The sequence below is a fragment of the Myripristis murdjan genome, chromosome 8 (genome assembly GCF_902150065.1).
Source record: "Myripristis murdjan chromosome 8, fMyrMur1.1, whole genome shotgun sequence".
Taxonomy (NCBI): Eukaryota; Metazoa; Chordata; class Actinopteri; order Holocentriformes; family Holocentridae; genus Myripristis; species Myripristis murdjan.
The window spans coordinates 28372222-28390314 of record NC_043987.1 but is presented as its reverse complement, the minus strand read 5'-3'; the positions used below and the strand labels follow the sequence as shown (position 1 = coordinate 28390314).

At 43.3% G+C, this 18093-nt stretch overlaps 1 protein-coding gene across 2 annotated transcripts in view; it reads left to right on the top strand.

Moving 5' to 3' along the window:
* LOC115364172 (splicing factor U2AF 65 kDa subunit-like) overlaps window positions 1-18093 on the top strand; it is a 22973-nt gene extending 4880 nt beyond the window's left edge. The window contains exons 3-11 of one of the 2 annotated variants that reach the window (XM_030058630.1): window positions 8141-8244; window positions 9725-9876; window positions 9999-10115; window positions 11173-11311; window positions 11412-11491; window positions 14435-14557; window positions 14647-14733; window positions 15201-15443; window positions 16361-18093. In XM_030058630.1, the coding sequence (XP_029914490.1) occupies window positions 8141-8244; window positions 9725-9876; window positions 9999-10115; window positions 11173-11311; window positions 11412-11491; window positions 14435-14557; window positions 14647-14733; window positions 15201-15443; window positions 16361-16492 (1177 nt within the window). In that variant the 3' untranslated portion in view covers window positions 16493-18093. Of the gene's footprint in view, window positions 1-8140; window positions 8245-9724; window positions 9877-9998; window positions 10116-11172; window positions 11312-11411; window positions 11519-14434; window positions 14558-14646; window positions 14734-15200; window positions 15444-16360 lie in introns of both variants that reach the window. The other variant, XM_030058629.1, reaches the window with a different exon arrangement.

Genomic DNA, 18093 nt, shown 5'->3' with positions numbered 1-18093 from the left:
TATTGGTCCTGGGAGGAGTTGACTATTCAAAACTTGGCCTTGGTAGGAGAATGAACAATTAAAAACAATGCGGGACTTCCCATTGTGTTGCACTAGGTGATGGGGAATGTACCAGGACTCTAATGATTTGGATATTTTCTCAGTAGTCAGTTTGGATACATAACCTGCCTGCACCAACTTGTCTATCTCTTTGGTGTAGGTTTGGCCTAGCTCTGGGTTTTTGACTAAGTGGCGTTCAGTCTGGCGCAGCAGGGGCATAACTGAATCCTTGGGAGCTTGGAGACTGGGGGCATTGTGTATACGAAGTAGTGGTGTTGCATAGCGTTCAGTACCATCCATTTCAATCCTAACTGTTTTGGCCTCCAACAGTTTCATAGCCTCCTTGTCTTGTTTGGATCTTGTGATTAACTTTTCATTTTTAAAGGGGAGAACGTCTATTTGCCATAATTTCTCCACATTACGGCTGAGGTCTGCATAAGTGGTGCCGGTTGAGGTGAAGAGAGCTTGGGTGGCATCTGATTGGTCATGCAGGAAGGTTGGACCCTGCAGTGTCCAACCAAGCTTGGTATGGAGAGCCGCTGGTGCCCCCGGGGGACCTGAGCAAACTTTCTTTGTTGGGGTTATGAGATGACAGTTATCTGCTCCTATCAAAAGAAGAGGCTGCACTTTGGAGAAGGACTGGAGGGGAAGGCCCTGTAGATGGCGGTAGCGCTTCTGGAGCTTATCCACTGGATAACTCTGGTCCACCAGTGACAGCTTATCAGATGTAAAAGCATCTTTAATCATGAATGTTTTCTGTGGGTTCAGAGCAGGGGAAATCTCAAAGCTGACTGCAGCACCATCCAAGCTTTCGGTTCTTTGTCTGATGGTGCGTACAACAAGATGTTCCCTGGGCCCTTCAAGCCCTAGTTGTTTACAGGCGGCTGGGAGGAGCATTGTACGCTGGGAGCCATCATCCAAGATGGCATAGGTGTCTAATGTGCGGTGTTTATTCCGTAGGATCACTTTAACCACCTTTAGAAGGACTTTAGGGGAGCCAGACTGAGGGTTCAGATATAGGACTTTGGAGTCTGTTTCTCTTTGGTTCACTCGGTGGAGAATGCCCAGGTGTTTCCTATTGCAAAGGGGACATGACTTTTTCAGATTACAATTCATCGCCATATGTGGGCCTGCGCACCTCCAACATCTCTTTTCCCGCCTAATCCAGGCTTTTATGTCCTCTGTCTTCTGGTCCTTCAGTTCTTTACATTTGATTATTGAGTGATCAGTCGTGTTGCAGTATTGGCATATTAGTGTTCTCATTCCCGGTTCCATTAAAGGAGATCGGGGTTGGGGGTTGGTATTGGTGCCATGTAATATGGTGGCAGTTGTAGGAGCAGATCTTGGCATAGACCTCCTGATTTGCATGGAGCTCTCAGGGGTTAGATGTCTTACTTGGGCTGCTACAGACTGACACTCTGCTTCACCCTGGAGCCATGTAGCAAAATCTACTAAAGTATAGTGGGTGCCTGGCCGGACCGAACGGTTATAGCGGATGAAGTTGGCAACTGAATCAGCCGGCAGCTTACTGAGGAGGTGTTGCACATGCGACGAACAGGCTAACTCAGCTGCTCCCTCATTCTGCCCCATAGCTTGCAACATTCCGACCAGGGACTGGACTCTGACTGCAAAGTTATGAAATGCTTTAGCATCACCAGGTTGAACTTTGGGAAGATTTATTATTGTGGTTATTTCCTTCAGTGCTAAATGGTGGGGCTGCCCATACTGCTGGTCTAGGGCAGCTAAAGACTTGGTATAAGGCTGGGGATCATGGGCATAGGCCAGTGCAATATGGCGTGCTGAGGGTAGCTTAAGGTGGTCTAGCAAGACATGATACTTATAAATTTCTGTCTCCCACGGAGGTAAGAGGTTTCTAAGGGCCATCTTAAGCATTGTATACTCATGAGGATCATCTTTATTAAAACTAGGAAAAGTAGGTCCCTCAACACGTGACTTGTACCCAGGTGGGGGGACTGAGTACAGTGGCATTGGGCCTGTGGGACATAATGAGTAGGGAGAGTTACTAGAGTATTGATATGCTTGGTTAATATGCTGGGGCTGCATATCAGGGGCTGGCCCACCTGAGGGAGCAAGAGGCACCTCAGAGAGGTGGGGTGCTATGGTGTCTTGAGATACTGGAAGCACCTGCTGAGCTGAAGGTGCTAGGGGCCATTGAAATGGGGGAAACGCAGTGGGCCACTGGAGATAAGGAGGCATAAAGGGCCACTGATGATGAGGAGGCATTTGCTGGGGGGGAGGTGCTAGAGGCACCTGGAATGGAGGAGGCACTTGCTGTGGGGGAGGTGCTGGAGGCACCTGGAATGGAGGAGGCACTTGCTGTGGGGGAGGTGCTGGGGGCACCTGGAGTGGAGGAGGCACTTGCTGTGGGGGAGGTGCTGGGGGCACCTGGAATGGAGGAGGCACTTGCTGGGGAGGAGGTGCTGGGGGCACCTGGAGTGGAGGAGGCACTTGCTGTGGGGGAGGTGCTGGGGGCACCTGGAGTGGAGGAGGCACTTGCTGGGGAGGAGGTGCTGGGGGCACCTGGAGTGGAGGAGGCACTTGCTGGGGGGGAGGTGCTGAGGGCACCTGGAGTGGAGGAGGCACTTGCTGGGGAGGAGGTGCTGGGGGCACCTGGAATGGAGGAGGCACTTGCTGGGGGGGAGGTGCTGGGGGCACCTGGAGTGGAGGAGGCACTTGCTGGGGGGGAGGTGCTGAGGGCACCTGGAGTGGAGGAGGCACTTGCTGGGGAGGAGGTGCTGGGGGCACCTGGAATGGAGGAGGCACTTGCTGGGGGGGAGGTGCTGGGGGCACCTGGAGTGGAGGAGGCACTTGCTGGGGAGGAGGTGCTGGGGGCACCTGGAATGGAGGAGGCACTTGGTGGGGAGGAGGTGCTGGGGGCACCTGGAATGGAGGAGGCACTTGCTGGGGAGGAGGTGCTGGGGGCACCTGGAGTGGAGGAGGCACTTGCTGGGGGGGAGGTGCTGGGGGCACCTGGAATGAAGGATGCACTTGCTGGGGGGGAGGTGCTGGGGGCACCTGGAGTGAAGGATGCACTTGCTGGGGGGGAGGTGCTGGGGGCACCTGGAATGGTGGAGGCACTTGGAGTGCAGACTCTGAGCATGCTTTGGTAGGGAGATTGGGCATGTGATCATCATGTTGGTGTAACAGACATGCACTACGCGCACGTGGTTGAATGTGCTTACACTGTGGTGGGTTGGGCTCACATTCTTCACAGTCTGTCTCTGAATCTCCACCATCATAACGTGTGGAATAAGAATCATTCTGCCCCTCCATTGCATCCTGCCTACTGAGAAGCTGCATAACCATATCTCTTATTTGCTCAACTTGTTCATTTATAGGGGGTGGGCCAGACTGTCTCTCATTCGTAGGTTCAGCAACATGAGGATGTGCTTGGTTCGATGAGGGAGGGAGAGAAACTTGATAATGTTCATAATCTTGGAGATATGAAGGTGCTGTCCTCTGTCGCTCTCCTCTCCTAATTCTGTCCTCACCATGCTGCTCTCTCTGATCCATATCCAATGCCTAAGCAATCCGGCTCGAAGGACCATGTAAAAACTTGCTTGCTATTGGCTGGGTTGCACACTGAGCTTCTACATCGGCATATCAGTCAAAATATGAGGACCAGAGGAGAGCCTTTCAATACTTATTCTCTTCTTTAATAAAGTTGATTGTTGTACAGATGGTCGTGATGATGATTCAACAGCTACAAACAAATTAGAGCAATAATAAATCACCAACAATATAGGAATGAATCTATTGAAATACTTGTTTTTCAGCATATAAATAACCAGCATGAACTCACTCATATAATGCATCGAGATGAACAATCAACAGGAAATTTGCAGCTCCACAACCAGGCAGCATGCTTCAACAACAGTGGAAAGAGGCAGAGCAATGCCTGATTGAAGCTTTTAACACCTCAGGTGAGGTCTGTTTGGCTGATGTGTGTGGGTCCCGCCTACCAATACCTGGGCAGGTGGGAGGATTTTCTACAGCCGCCCCTTGCTGGGGGGGAGGTGCTGGGGGCACCTGGAGTGGAGGAGGCACTTGCTGGGGGGGAGGTGCTGAGGGCACCTGGAGTGGAGGAGGCACTTGCTGGGGAGGAGGTGCTGGGGGCACCTGGAATGGAGGAGGCACTTGCTGGGGGGGAGGTGCTGGGGGCACCTGGAGTGGAGGAGGCACTTGCTGGGGAGGAGGTGCTGGGGGCACCTGGAATGGAGGAGGCACTTGGAGTGCAGACTCTGAGCATGCTTTGGTAGGGAGATTGGGCATGTGATCATCATGTTGGTGTAACAGACATGCACTACGCGCACGTGGTTGAATGTCTGTTACACCAACATGATGATCACACTGATATGCCCATGTAAAAACTTGCTTGCTATTGGCTGGGTTGCACACTGAGCTTCTACATCGGCATATCAGTCAAAATATGAGGACCAGAGGAGAGCCTTTCAATACTTATTCTCTTCTTTAATAAAGTTGATTGTTGTACAGATGGTCGTGATGATGATTCAACAGCTACAAACAAATTAGAGCAATAATAAATCACCAACAATATAGGAATGAATCTATTGAAATACTTGTTTTTCAGCATATAAATAACCAGCATGAACTCACTCATATAATGCATCGAGATGAACAATCAACAGGAAATTTGCAGCTCCACAACCAGGCAGCATGCTTCAACAACAGTGGAAAGAGGCAGAGCAATGCCTGATTGAAGCTTTTAACACCTCAGGTGAGGTCTGTTTGGCTGATGTGTGTGGGTCCCGCCTACCAATACCTGGGCAGGTGGGAGGATTTTCTACACCCACATAACTTTATTTTAAATTCTAGTGGAGATTCCAAGGTTTTCCAAAGGTACCAGCTATGTCCTGCGGCATCACAGGAGAATGTGTATAAAATGATGCACAGACATCTAACATAGTATTTTCTATTTGATGTAATGGTGCAGCCATAAACAATAGAATGTTTGGGTTTGAATAAGTTTTATGTAGCATCAGCGAAACGTTGCAACCAGCAGATACACAATATGTTTGTGACCTTGCTGCACAACATGGAGACAAAAAAAATGTTGTTTGGTACTTTGGAGGTACCTAATGGAACATTTAATCTGAAATCAGAGTTTGAGTTTAACATGCACACGCTGCGCAGAAAACAGCTGTTGATAATGTGTTTGGCATGGGAGCCATTTTATCATCTGGTGGTGTCTGTTTCTTCCTCCATGGCCAAACATTGTCAATATGACAGCATGCACAGATATTTCCAGCACAGATACAATGGAGTAGGTCAGGTTTTGGTGTCACCCCCTCTGAATCAAAGAGCAAGGGCTTGTTTTTAGATTCACCATTTTGCGCCGTTGTGTAACAATATACAGGGAGAAATCCATTGTAGAAGAGGAAGAGGTGCGAGTTCTGCCAGCAGCAGTAGCCCCAGCAGACCAGACAACAACACACTCACAGCTTGCATCGCTGGGAATTCGTCATCGGCAAAGAGCATGTATAACACAAGCCCTTCTCGACAGTTTTTTTTTTTTTTTTTTTTTTTGTAATTTGAACAGCCAGGCTCGGCACACTGTACAGCGTTACTCACTCTAACTTTTTTCTCAACTAGAAAAACCTAACTTTTTATTAACACTATTGCTTTCTCCATCTAAACATGTGAAGTAGAGAAACTCCTTAGAAAGCTGTCAAAAACCATTCAGTGAAATGCAGGAAACCACTAAGTGAAGTAGAAAAAGGTGAGGCGAATTAAAGAAAAAAGCAGAACCACCAAAAATTTAAATCACAGTGCATGCAAAATAACTCCTCTAATACATTGAATATTACAAATGCATTATATCTGACAGTGTAAGAGTATCTGAGGGTGCATTTTTCCTTTAAGAACAAAATACAAATACAATTTTAAAAACAGCAGTGAGTGAGAGCTGCGATAGGTCCTTTACACGTCTTGTCCCTTTGATCTAAAGCCTCACAACTCAGGTGAACACATGAGTGTGTTGTGAACAGTTTCAATGCCAGGAATCACATTCAGTGATTTCCGGGCATTGAAATTCAAATTATTCAGACAGATACCTCTCACTGCCACTGTGGCCGGTAATGTGTCAAACATAGTGCAGCTTTAAAGGAAAAGTTGACCCAAATATGAAAAGTTGGTCATTATCTGCTCACCCTCATGTCAGTAAAAACACTGGTGAAGTTTGCATATCTACACAGTTCCAAAAAGGGCCTTTGCAGACTTTACCAGTGTTAAAACTAGGGTTGAGTATTGCTAAGGACCTTACAATATAATATGTGTCACAATACGATATGTATCACAATACATTGCAGTATTTAAGGTTTACAGAATTGATTGAAAGCATAGAAACAGAGGTAAAAGTACAACCTAGTGAATAGACTAATAAAATATACAGCATATAACACAATCACCAAACACTTGCGGTAACCAAAAACTTCTGCCAGTGTCTTTTTTTTTTTTTGTACACTTCCCCTCAGCCTTCAAAACAACCAAAAACTGGAGGTGAATAGTCGTCTTTTTTTCCGTGCATCAGCGCCTTCCTCTCTAACCGTCGTCAGAGAATCTCTTTTAATCGCACCGTCAGAAACAGGTTGTTGTCATCTGCATACAAATGTGCACATAGCATGGCCTCGGGTGGTCTGATGCACGAGGGTCCTCCAGGTAAAGAGCAGTCGAATGTGAGTTTGAGTGAGCCGAGCGGTTGATCAGCTGGTGTCGGTGCAGCGATTTGGTTAGCCACTCTGTTGAGACAAAGGAGCTGGATATCAGTCTTTAGAAAAGCCCATTCCCTCTTAGCTCCCATTTGGTCGTTGGGAATTAATAGTGGATGCAGCTGGGAATATTTCGTTCTTGGACACTTGACGAATTTTAATATTAACACAAATGATATCTTAGCAAAAAGCCTCACAGCAGCTATGATGTCAGCACGGACACCTTAAAGCTGGCCCAGTGCAGAGTATCTTGACTTTTAATATTTTATGCTGTTATGGCAATCTTGGAGCCAGGCACAAGCAAACTAGGACAGTTAGAGTTATTGATGATGTTTCCTTTAATGCCTGATCGATGTGGGATTTTTGAGACTGATAGCAGTTTTAGAGGGGGAAATTCATTGATTACCAATATGCCAGCTAATATAGGGACTTTATGAGCTGCAATGGAAAAACAGACCTTTTCTAGCGGATTGTGCACTGATTTTGCACCAATATGACCATGAAAAGGTACTCTGAATACTGCTTTCTTAAACAAATCACTCTATCAAAGAATATTCAACATTATTACACAATGTCAATAAAGAAAATAAGGAATAAATAAATAGCTAAATCAACATCAGTATGATTCAGTATCAATCAATTGCTGGCCATTTAAATAAAGAATACATACAAATATGATTGAATCAAGGATGCGGATCAAATATTCTTTTTTAAATTACCCAGTGCATCTTTTTTCTGCCTTATGTTCTGTAAAAATGAGCAAATTGATATATTGGTTGGGCACTCGTTTCCTCACACCCACGCTTCAAGAAGTTTGATGAACCTTCGTCAGAAAGATGCCAGAAGATGCCCTCGGCAACAGAGTGCCTTCATTTGGTCCCTCACATCAAATGCAGTGTCGAAGCACCCTATTCATCTTTTCTGGTTTATTTTATGACACTGTTCTTGTAGTGTGATGTTTATTGGCTTACCGGCAAGGCCAAAGACAAATTTCCATGTTTGGACAGTAAAGTTTATACTCTGTATTATATGATGGATCTGATGACAGATTGGGTCAAACCAATTAAATTTGTGCAGTGCACCAAAATGTCCTAGCCTCATATGAAAATTAAGTGCAGAAATGAAAAATACTGATACAAGGAGCTAGAAAGTTGATACAGCACTGTGAAAAATAATATTGTGAGATTCAGCTGGATGGATTTTTTCCCCCCACATCTCTAGTTACGACTCACATAAGGGGGAATAGACAAAGACCAGATTCGGTCATTTTAGGATGAACTATTCCTTTTATGTCACAGTTTTTACCCCGTGCTTCATCTTGATTTTTCCCCCCCCTCTTTCTTTATGTGTAGCTACTCTCCAAGGCGAACAAGGAAGAAAAGGACCTGCAAATACTGGGATGTGCCACCCCCTGGCTTTGAACACATCACACCAATGCAATATAAAGCTATGCAAGGTATTTGTCATGCCTCTTTGTTGTGTTTCTCGGTCTCTGGCGTTCAGTTCACACGTGGTTGCACCGTGCGTCTTGGCTGATCAAACTGCAGGCGGACGGCGCACAGCTCAGGTGTGAACGGGTTTCGGTGTTTCTTGAAGGTACATTGTGACCCGATCACTCAAACCGTCTTGGGGTCCGGGACACAGCGGGCCACATGGCATTTGTAGTCTGAGCACAAATGCGTCCAGACAACAGGGAAGGACTGCCTGGTCGCTTTGGAGGGAGGGACTGATTGATAGAGCGGACTTTTGGCTTGACATTCAGATTTGTACAAAGTTTGGTTTTAAAACTACAGCATCTTTCTGGTGGGTGAAGAATTCTGGGACGATGGTCAAAGCAAGGAATATAGAAGTGAGCAGAAAGAAGGGATGGGAGGAAGTTGGGGTAAATTACGGATTCATTAAATCGAGAGAAAAGAAAGGAAAGAGGTTTCGATGGATCTGAGGCAAACACAAATCTGATAACAGGAGGCCACTGGAGGCTGGGTGATAAGGCCAGGTGCGAAGGGCGATCCGTCTTGACTGTCCAATCGAAGTGGACATTAAAAACCATCTCTGAACAGGGCTTAAGCCAACCCTCTTACACTTTATTCGTATCTGAGCCTGAGCAGGGTTGTAGTAGACCACCTTTGTCAAGTTCACATCATCTCCAAGACCAAGTCCAGTCAAATCAAGTCAAGACCAGGTCTGAAGGGGGTCGAGGCCAAGTTTAGATGAGAGCAGAACAAAAATGAAGCCCTGTTCACGCCAAGACCAAAATAGGTAAATAATAAAAAAAACATACATATAGATAGATAAAACATAATGATTATTTTCAAATGCAGCATAAAACACACAACCCAAAACACAGTGATCAAAGAGTTTCTCAAGGATTAACCAAAATACAGATATATGGGCAGGAGCTCTGCACCATACCCTCCGGCATCCAACTAATCCATGCATAGGAACTGACTAATGAACGCAAACGAATCTGAGGAACATTAAACACTCTAAAGCCCTCTAAGTATTTGCAATCCATAAACCAATGATCAGTGAAACGTCTTCTCTTAGATTGGCAAAATAAGCGAGGCACGTAGACAAGCTCAGGGAGTCGAAAAGGGCTCGAGAAGCCGGACTCGAGCACCACAGCCTGGAGCTCGAGTCTCTGTCGTCAGCGGTCGGGTGTGTGTGGTGTTTTTCACGCAGCCTCCCCGGCTCTCTGCATAATCATACGAGAAAGGCATATGCTCTTCGGCTTGATGCTTTTGTCAAACCCCACAATACTTAGATGACATTTATGTGAACCGAAGGGGCTACATTAAAACTCACTCCCACTGAGTCATTTGCCAAATTAGTCATCCCTATTTTCTTCTTTATAAAAAGGCATTAAGGAGTGGAGTTTGCAGATGATCACCGCTCTGAAGGCCTTGTTAAGTGTTCATCCTTCATTTTCCCCCCAGCGGCTGGGCAGATACCAACCATAGCTCTGCTGGCAACGTCCACCACCAGCGGAGTGGCTGCAGCGCCAACCCAAGTGCCCATCGTCGGCAGTCAGATGACAAGACAAGCCAGACGCCTTTATGTTGGCAATATTCCCTTCGGGGTAACTGAGGTAACTTGGCTTTCTCTTCCTCCTCTGGCTTCCCTCTGATTTTGATGCTCTTGCCAAACGCTGATGGGGTTTACTCAAAGTGCTTCATGTCACGGCTTTTCCGAACACGCTCTTTCTCTCAGGAGTCCATGGCAGAGTTCTTCAATGCCCAGATGCGCCTTGCAGGCCTTTCGCAAGCCCCTAGCAACCCTGTGCTCGCTGTGCAGATTAATCAGGATAAGAACTTTGCATTCCTAGAGGTGAGTCATTACAATTCTTCAAAGTGTTTCCCATTATAACCCAGGGATGTCATGTGAACCGATACTTTGGTACCAAGTCGATGCCAGTGGTACAAAAATATGACAGTACCCGTTTTTCTACAGCACCGTAGGCACTGGATATATTTATTTAGACTTAGTATTTATTTAGATTTAGCCATCAGCGGGCTGTAGCATATTTTTCTGGAACTGACGGGCGCCGTACACCTACGATTTACGATAAACACAAACAGTGCAACCAAAGTTCCCCGTTAAATCGTTGTTTCTTTTTCTAATTATGTATAAGCCTATTTATTATTTACATATTTTTTCATGTCTCTACTGGATACTGCAAATGAAATTCTGTGCAGTATAAAAAGTTGTTCTTTTTAAGCACAGTTAACTTATTGTTTGTTTAAATACTTGAAGACTTAAATACTTGAATGTTTCTTTCTTTCTTTCTTGTTTATTGTGGTTATATATATATATTATTGAAAATCATGCAAAATGCACTGGCAGTGGTATTGACGACTGAATTTCTGCTATCATGACAACCCTGTTATAACCAAAGAATGAAGCTCGGTGTTTCAGGTGCAACTAAGGTTGGCCACACTTTTTTTTTTGGGCTGTCCCGGCTCAGTATTCAGTTCGACTCAATATTTAATTCAGTTCATATACTCTTTTTTTTCTTTTTTTTAAGAATTGCTACTATGGCCTATTTAGATGAAGTATTCTTTGTTGGAAAGGGCAGTCTTGCATTTAAAATTGTACACAAAAAAGTAACAAAAGAGAAAAAGTCATTGTGATAATATTAATACTACTACTACTAATAATAATGTCAGTAATAGAGCCTGTAAAACCCCTTACAGTGCAAAGGTAAGAAACAATAAAATAAAAAAAAAAGCTAAATATATATATATGTTACAGTGATTTTTACGAGAGATACAGACGGTTTGATTTCGCCGTCAGAGGGCTGATCTCTGTTGGGAACCTGTTTATTTGTGCCACTTCCTCGGTCACTGATGGAGCTTTAATGCTGCTTTTCAATTTTGCCCTCCAGTTTCGATCTGTAGATGAGACGACGCAGGCCATGGCCTTTGATGGAATCATTTTCCAAGGTCAGTCTCTGAAGATTAGAAGACCTCACGACTATCGGCCTTTGCCTGGTATTTCAGAGCAGCCTGCTTTCCACGTCCCAGGTTTGTTGCTCATACTGTCTGGTAATTACAGTCTATAACACAAAACACGAAAATGCAAGATCTGACTTCTCTTTTTTCTTACTGTTTTTCTTCCGTCTAGGAGTCGTCTCCACAGTCGTCCCCGATTCCCCCCATAAACTGTTTATAGGAGGCCTGCCTAACTATCTTAATGATGATCAGGTATTCAACTCAAAACCGATAAAACAGGTGCACTTACGTTTCCTCATTTTTTTTCTCACTTTTTGAGGTTGTTATCACATTTAAACATGCGCAAAGTCTCTCATTTTTTAATTTCCTTATGGGATGAAAAAAAAAAAAAAAACAACCACACTGTCTGGGTGTGTTCTGATAGAGAGCAGAGATAGACTGTCATCCTATGGTAGCCTGAAAGGATAATGAAGAAATATCATATCCAAAACTAGACACGTTTTATGCAGCGAGGACGAACAAGGTGTTAGGAAAACGAGGACAGTGTTGTAAATGAGAGGCTTGCATACACATTTCAGGCAGAACATTGTTGTGAAGCTGGACAGTCACAGAATTTTTACCTGAAGGAAAAACTGAGACCAAACTAGAGCAAATAGTGAACGTGTAGCTGATAGTTGAAACTCCCCAGCAGTTCTGGGCCAATCTGCAGATCCTCAGGTTTATCAAAGTAAGTGTTGCTCACATTAGGCCTACTGTGTCTGAAACCATAAATAATAATTATATTTAGAGCATGCAAGGCTACCTGTAACTATGTGAGTAAACTGCTTATACATTTCGCATGCTGTGCGTACTGATTTAGAAGGTCAAGGTAAGCAAAGTTCAGTTTATAATAGGCCAGTTCGTGAGCTGCTGCTGTTTCTGCAGAGCATCTAGGCCTGACTACCAATATTAAAAGAAAAAAATCCACCCTAAATAACTTTTAACAGTGTCAGAAAACAATTGGTGATGTGTCTTTCATGCATTTCTTTCATTGTGCAGTGCTGTATTTGATTTTTATTCCTGCAGATAATTGGTGTGGTAACAGAAAACCGTTCAAATGACCGTAAAAATCAGTGGTAAACGTAAGGTTTTGATGTCAGTCCCTCAGAATCAAAGAACAGTGGCTTCTCACAGCGCTGAGACTAGTTTAAGCACTAGTTTAACTAAATCTTTTGACAGGGAAAACAGCAGCACAATATAGCAATCAATATAAAATTGAAGCAGTGAGAAACAGCAAATTAACTTTGGAGTATTGATGCAGGGGAAAGCGGCATTCAGACAATATTTGTGCAGCCGTGAAGTAAAAACTGAATACTTTTGATATAACAAAAGTAAGAAAATCAAAATAAAAGGTAAACAAACATCCTATAAAGGCAAGTCAATAAAAAAAGAGGTTTTTAATGATTTTTTTTTTTTTTTAAAAGACGTCACAGACTGTGAAAGTAGCAGTTCCTCTGGCAGTTCATTAAAAAACCCTCAAGTTTTAAGTCAGAAGAGTCTCACCCGAGGATAGGGTCAACATGTCTTTTATATAACTTTGAGTCGGTGCAAATGTGCTTTAAAGGTAATTAGTAGGAGTTTAAAATCAGTTTTAAAGTGCACAGGGAACCACTGGACAGATGCTAGGACAGGGGTGATGTGACGTTGTGTGTTAAAATCAATGAGAGGCACATGCGCCCCACATTTATCGAAGCTAACAGGTTCACTTTTTTCTCCGGGGCGTCAAAAGTCATCTTAGGAAAGATTGGAAAACACTAACTTAGAGTGGAAAGAAGTGGACGAGACAGGCTGAGGGAAAGTGGATACACCATTAAAGTAAATTATAACACTTCATCACATAATTACTCCTGGAATGGACTGAACATCACAGATAGATGATACTTGACAGTGTAAAAGTATCCAAGGGTGGATTTTTCCTTATTTAAATATATCTAAAATTAGAGTAATAATTCCAGGAAAGATAACCGAGTGCTCACAGTGCTCTCTGATGACCAAATGGCTGGACTGCAGAGGTCCGTGTTTGCTCTCAGGCGGGGAGATAATGTTCATTTGCAATTTTCTGAAATTAATTGGATTCTCACTTTCCATTCTGTCTCATTTATTGGTTCACAGAGTGAATGTAGGCTGGTGTTTTTATTATTCACTGAATTATTTTTGATACCTGCAGTCACTGCTACTGCTACTCACAGCTCTTTCATTTTTGTTCCCCCACTTTGTCCCCAGCTAGGGGCCTGTAAGATCGTTAAGTCTGCGCTCATAATTTGTTCAGTAGTACTGATCTACTGCTGCCATGCCAACATGTAACACAAGGCAAGTAAGACATTCTGGTCCTCACATGGATATACTCGGGGCCAGCAGGCTCCCTTACTGGCTGCTTTCTTTCTCCCATCATTCTGTTGGAGCGCGTTTAGGACCCAGGGGTTTGGGGTAAAGGATTGCTGATTAGGACAGGCTTGGGGTTGGTGGGGGGGCGGGGTTGTTGTATTCAGCTTTAAAAGTAAAGGTAAGACTGTGTAAACATGCTGCTTACTGTCCTGGTGCATTTTGCCTGTAGTTTGCAAAAATACAACAAAAAGGCAAATCTTTTTAACTTCTGTAAACAACACCAGTTCAGTTTCAGTTGATTTTTGTTTGATCTTGTATCATTTACAGCACAGTTTGTGTTGTCAAAATAAATCCATGTTTGAATATATGAAAATATTAGCATTACCCCTTTAACTTAATTTGCATAGATATACGTATATCTCTAAACTCCACAATCAAGACTAACCTCTGTCCCTCCAATGTTTCTTGCAGCTAATTATTTCTATGTTAACCAGATGTAGCCAAGGTATCATGATTTCTTTACTCTAAACCTTTAAAAATAAATCTTTTTGGGCCTTTTTTTTCTGAATCAGCTAGCAACATGCAGTCTTGTTTCCAAATTACACAGACTGTCAAAGGCACAATCATGCAGATGACCTGAGCGATTTCCATTGATTTGTGTGCATTTTGTTTCCATTCATCAGGTCATTAATTACACTGTTTGTGTCCATTCATGACATGACATGACATGACTTTGAGTAGCAAGTGGACATGTAGAGTTCATTCACTTGGCTGTGCTGGACTGATGTCTTGTCAGCCTCATGTCTGTGCTGGTTCTCATCTCTCGTGCAGGTAAAGGAGCTCTTGACCTCATTTGGGCCTCTCAAAGCTTTCAACCTTGTCAAGGACAGTGCCACATCACTGTCAAAAGGTTACGCTTTTTGTGAATACGTAGACATCAGCGCCACTGATCAGGTAGGAATGAATGATTTGCTTCCCCTCTGCAGAGATGTGACTGTGTTGTTTAGACGTTCGCTGAGAGATCTGTGTGTCGTCTTTGTCAGGCAGTCGCTGGCCTCAACGGAATGCAACTGGGCGACAAAAAACTCATAGTCCAAAGGGCTAGCGTGGGGGCTAAAAACGCCAATCCTGTGAGTAGAAGTCATTTTAACCCTTTGCCTTCTAAAAGTCTCCACATGCAGCATTTTAACATGGATATATTATACTGACATTCATTGTGAGACATTGGTATATTTTATCAGAAACAAATGAGACCATTTCCTGAAGGGTATATCATGCATCTCTAGTCAGGAATTGGTGAGAAATCTGTTGGTTTATAGCACAAAGGGATATTGCTTTATGGCACAAAACAGAAAGAAATGAAGGTTTTTGAGTTCATGGTGGAGTTAAAAACCAACTTCCCATTTCCAACATGTTTATCTTGGAAGCTGAATGGAGGTTCCAGCCAATAGCAGTGCTTTGGACGCTTGTAAAACAGTGGTCTCAGTCATGTGTCATTTGTTTACAGTAACTATACCAAAGGCACCACAGTTAATTTACCACTGAGTTGAAGCTGTTTGCATGCATTCTCTGAGCCACCTCCTTCCTCCGCCGGCAGACCTCCATCATAGAGACTCCGGTAACGCTGCAGGTCCCTGGGCTGCAGAGGCTGCAGAACTCGGGCATGCCCACAGAGGTGCTCTGTCTTCTCAACATGGTGATGCCCGAGGAGCTGGTGGATGACGAGGACTACGAGGAGATCCTGGAGGACATCCGCGAGGAGTGCTGCAAGTACGGCAGCGTTCGCTCCATCGAGATCCCTCGGCCCGTCGATGGGGTGGAGGTCCCTGGCTGTGGGAAGGTGAGAGGGTTTTCCATGTTGCACTGTGCAGCTCTGCAAGGTCGTGTTGGTCTGAGTTTACAGCTTCCTGGTCTAGTTTGCAGTAGAGTGTGGATACCCGACCCGGGCCCATCGGAACCCGTCAGGACCCAACGGGTTGGGCCAGGTTCGGGCAAAAATTGAGAAATTACGTTTTGGCTCACGTCGGGTTTGGTCACATTGGCATTATATTAGCGAAAAATAATGGACCCACTGTCTGTTCTGGACAACTTCCTGCATTGTTCTGGAGTTATGTGACGATGCTGAAGGCAACACGTAGGTTTCAGGCAGAAAATGTAAATTGGCAATGGACGACAAGCAAAGTCTCGGGCTGGAGTCGGGTCCGGACACTAAACAAGGAAGCCTGTCGGGTTCGGGTCGGGCTTGGTTACTGTGCTGTCGGGCTCCGGCCGGCTGATCCACACTCTAGTTTGCAACCACTGGTGGTACTAGTGGTGCACACTGGGTAAACTGGGTCCCCATGAGCACAAAGCAACATATTACACATAAACATAAACAATGCCACTGTCAAAATATTCCAAGATGAAGTTCTGAAAATGTCTTTTGAGGCCGGGAATGCATTTAACCTGTTAATTACACCTTAAGGACACAAATGGTGTGTTTTGATGAGGAATTTTGAATGTAAACAAAGTGTGGATTATGCCGGGTATTTTGGGTATTTCTGATAATTTTTGACATTTGAGCTCCATAAACAAATACATGATTTTGGATGGCAGTTGCCTGTAAACTTGACAAAATCACATAGAAACTCTCTGGATTGATAGATTGCATTATTTAAAAAAAAAAAAACGTATTGCTTTTATTTAGGTTAAGTGTTCTTTGACTGTAAAAGCCGTTCCTCTCTCGGCCTCTCAGTCACCAAGTGTCCTTCATTGCAGATCTTTGTGGAGTACGTTTCCGCTGCGGACTGTCAGAAAGCCATGCAGGCCCTCACCGGCCGCAAGTTTGCCAACAGAGTGGTGGTCACCAAATACTACGATCCGGACATGTATCACAGACACGAGTTTTGAAAGCACAGACACGTGTGACGGGGAGCGTCCTGAGAAGGTGTGTCCTCCCATTCTTCCCCTTCTTAAGCTTGGTTTCAGCACATTGGCGCTAGGGTTTGTTTAATTCTCCAGTATTTACTTCTTTAAATGTCGTGAGCGTGTCTTTAGAGACTAGACCTGGAAAAAACTTGTTTTATTACCCACTCCACATCTTCTGCATACTCTCCTGGACTCCAGAGTGTATTTTCTCCAGTACCGACTATCTAACTCCCAGCCTTAGCCTAACGCGTGTACAGTCAACTGATCTCATTCTCAAAGAAAAAAACACTGTAGTATACATTACATTTGCAGTAGAATGAATGTCACATATATCTTACCTGAACCCTACTAACATTGCCTGACGATGCCAGAGTAGCTGTCTATCAAGTATGCACTATATGAGAAAAACAGTCAAATGTTTAGATTTTCCTTCGGAGCACAATTTATTTCTCTGTGAGAGATGACAACTGTCTCTTTTAGATTTAGATATGAAAAGCCATCATAATGTTTACTGTGTGGCTATAAGAAAAAAAAAAATCTATATATATATGTATGAATATTGTTTTATTTATTTATTTTTGCTAACTTGTTTCGTTTCTCCTTCATGTCACATATTAATGTTATTCCTTAACCTTATACGATGCTTAACTCAAACTTGTACTGCTAATATAACCGAGCAAATGTCTAATTGTTTTGTGAGGAAAAAAAAAAAAAGTATTGATTTTGCTAGAAGGCCTCAAAGGTCATTCTTTGAAAACTGTAATTTTGTATATAGTAAATATTAATGTCAAAAGATGAATAATATTATCAGATTGATCATGCACACTTTTATTGGAAACAACCTGAATTAGGGCTTTTTTAAAATTTATTTTATTTTGATTTATTTTTTTGATTTATTTTTTTTTTGCATAAAAGTGCTGAGCTTCCATGTTGTGGTTAAGGAGAGTGAGAAGTGTCTTGGTTGACGATGATTCTATGAGACACTGGTGATCGTGTCCATGTTACCAGCAATAGACATTTTGATTCCATGATTTATAATTTGCAAAATCATAACTCCGTCCTCATTTGTCTACTTAACAAAGTAAACATCTTGATCAATGCACCTTTCAAACCTTTTAAAGATAACATACCGAATGAAGTTTTTAATTATTTATCGAGCTTCATTTCCTCCTGTGTGCTGCTGTTTTGCATCCCTTGTAGAACATATATTAATTTAAACCATTAATTTATTATGGAATTTGTTTTTTGTTTTTTTTTTTGTTTTTTGAGCTGCTTGAAGAGTGCAGGCACAAATATATCCAAACAAATTGGTGTATGATATAATTTATTTCAAATATACCAGAAATGTGGATATGAGTAAAATATGTATTTGGATATTACCAAGTTTGCAGGTACAGCAAACAGTTCACTCTGTTTAAGAGTAACCAAAATGTATTTTAATGTAATATGTGCAACATATCAAATGATAATAAACAACTACTGTATTTTTTACATTTTTGGATGGCCAATAATTGACAGCAGTTTTAGTTTGTACAATTCCTGCCACTGCCATTGCCTTGAATAAATGCTTGCATTCACTGTCA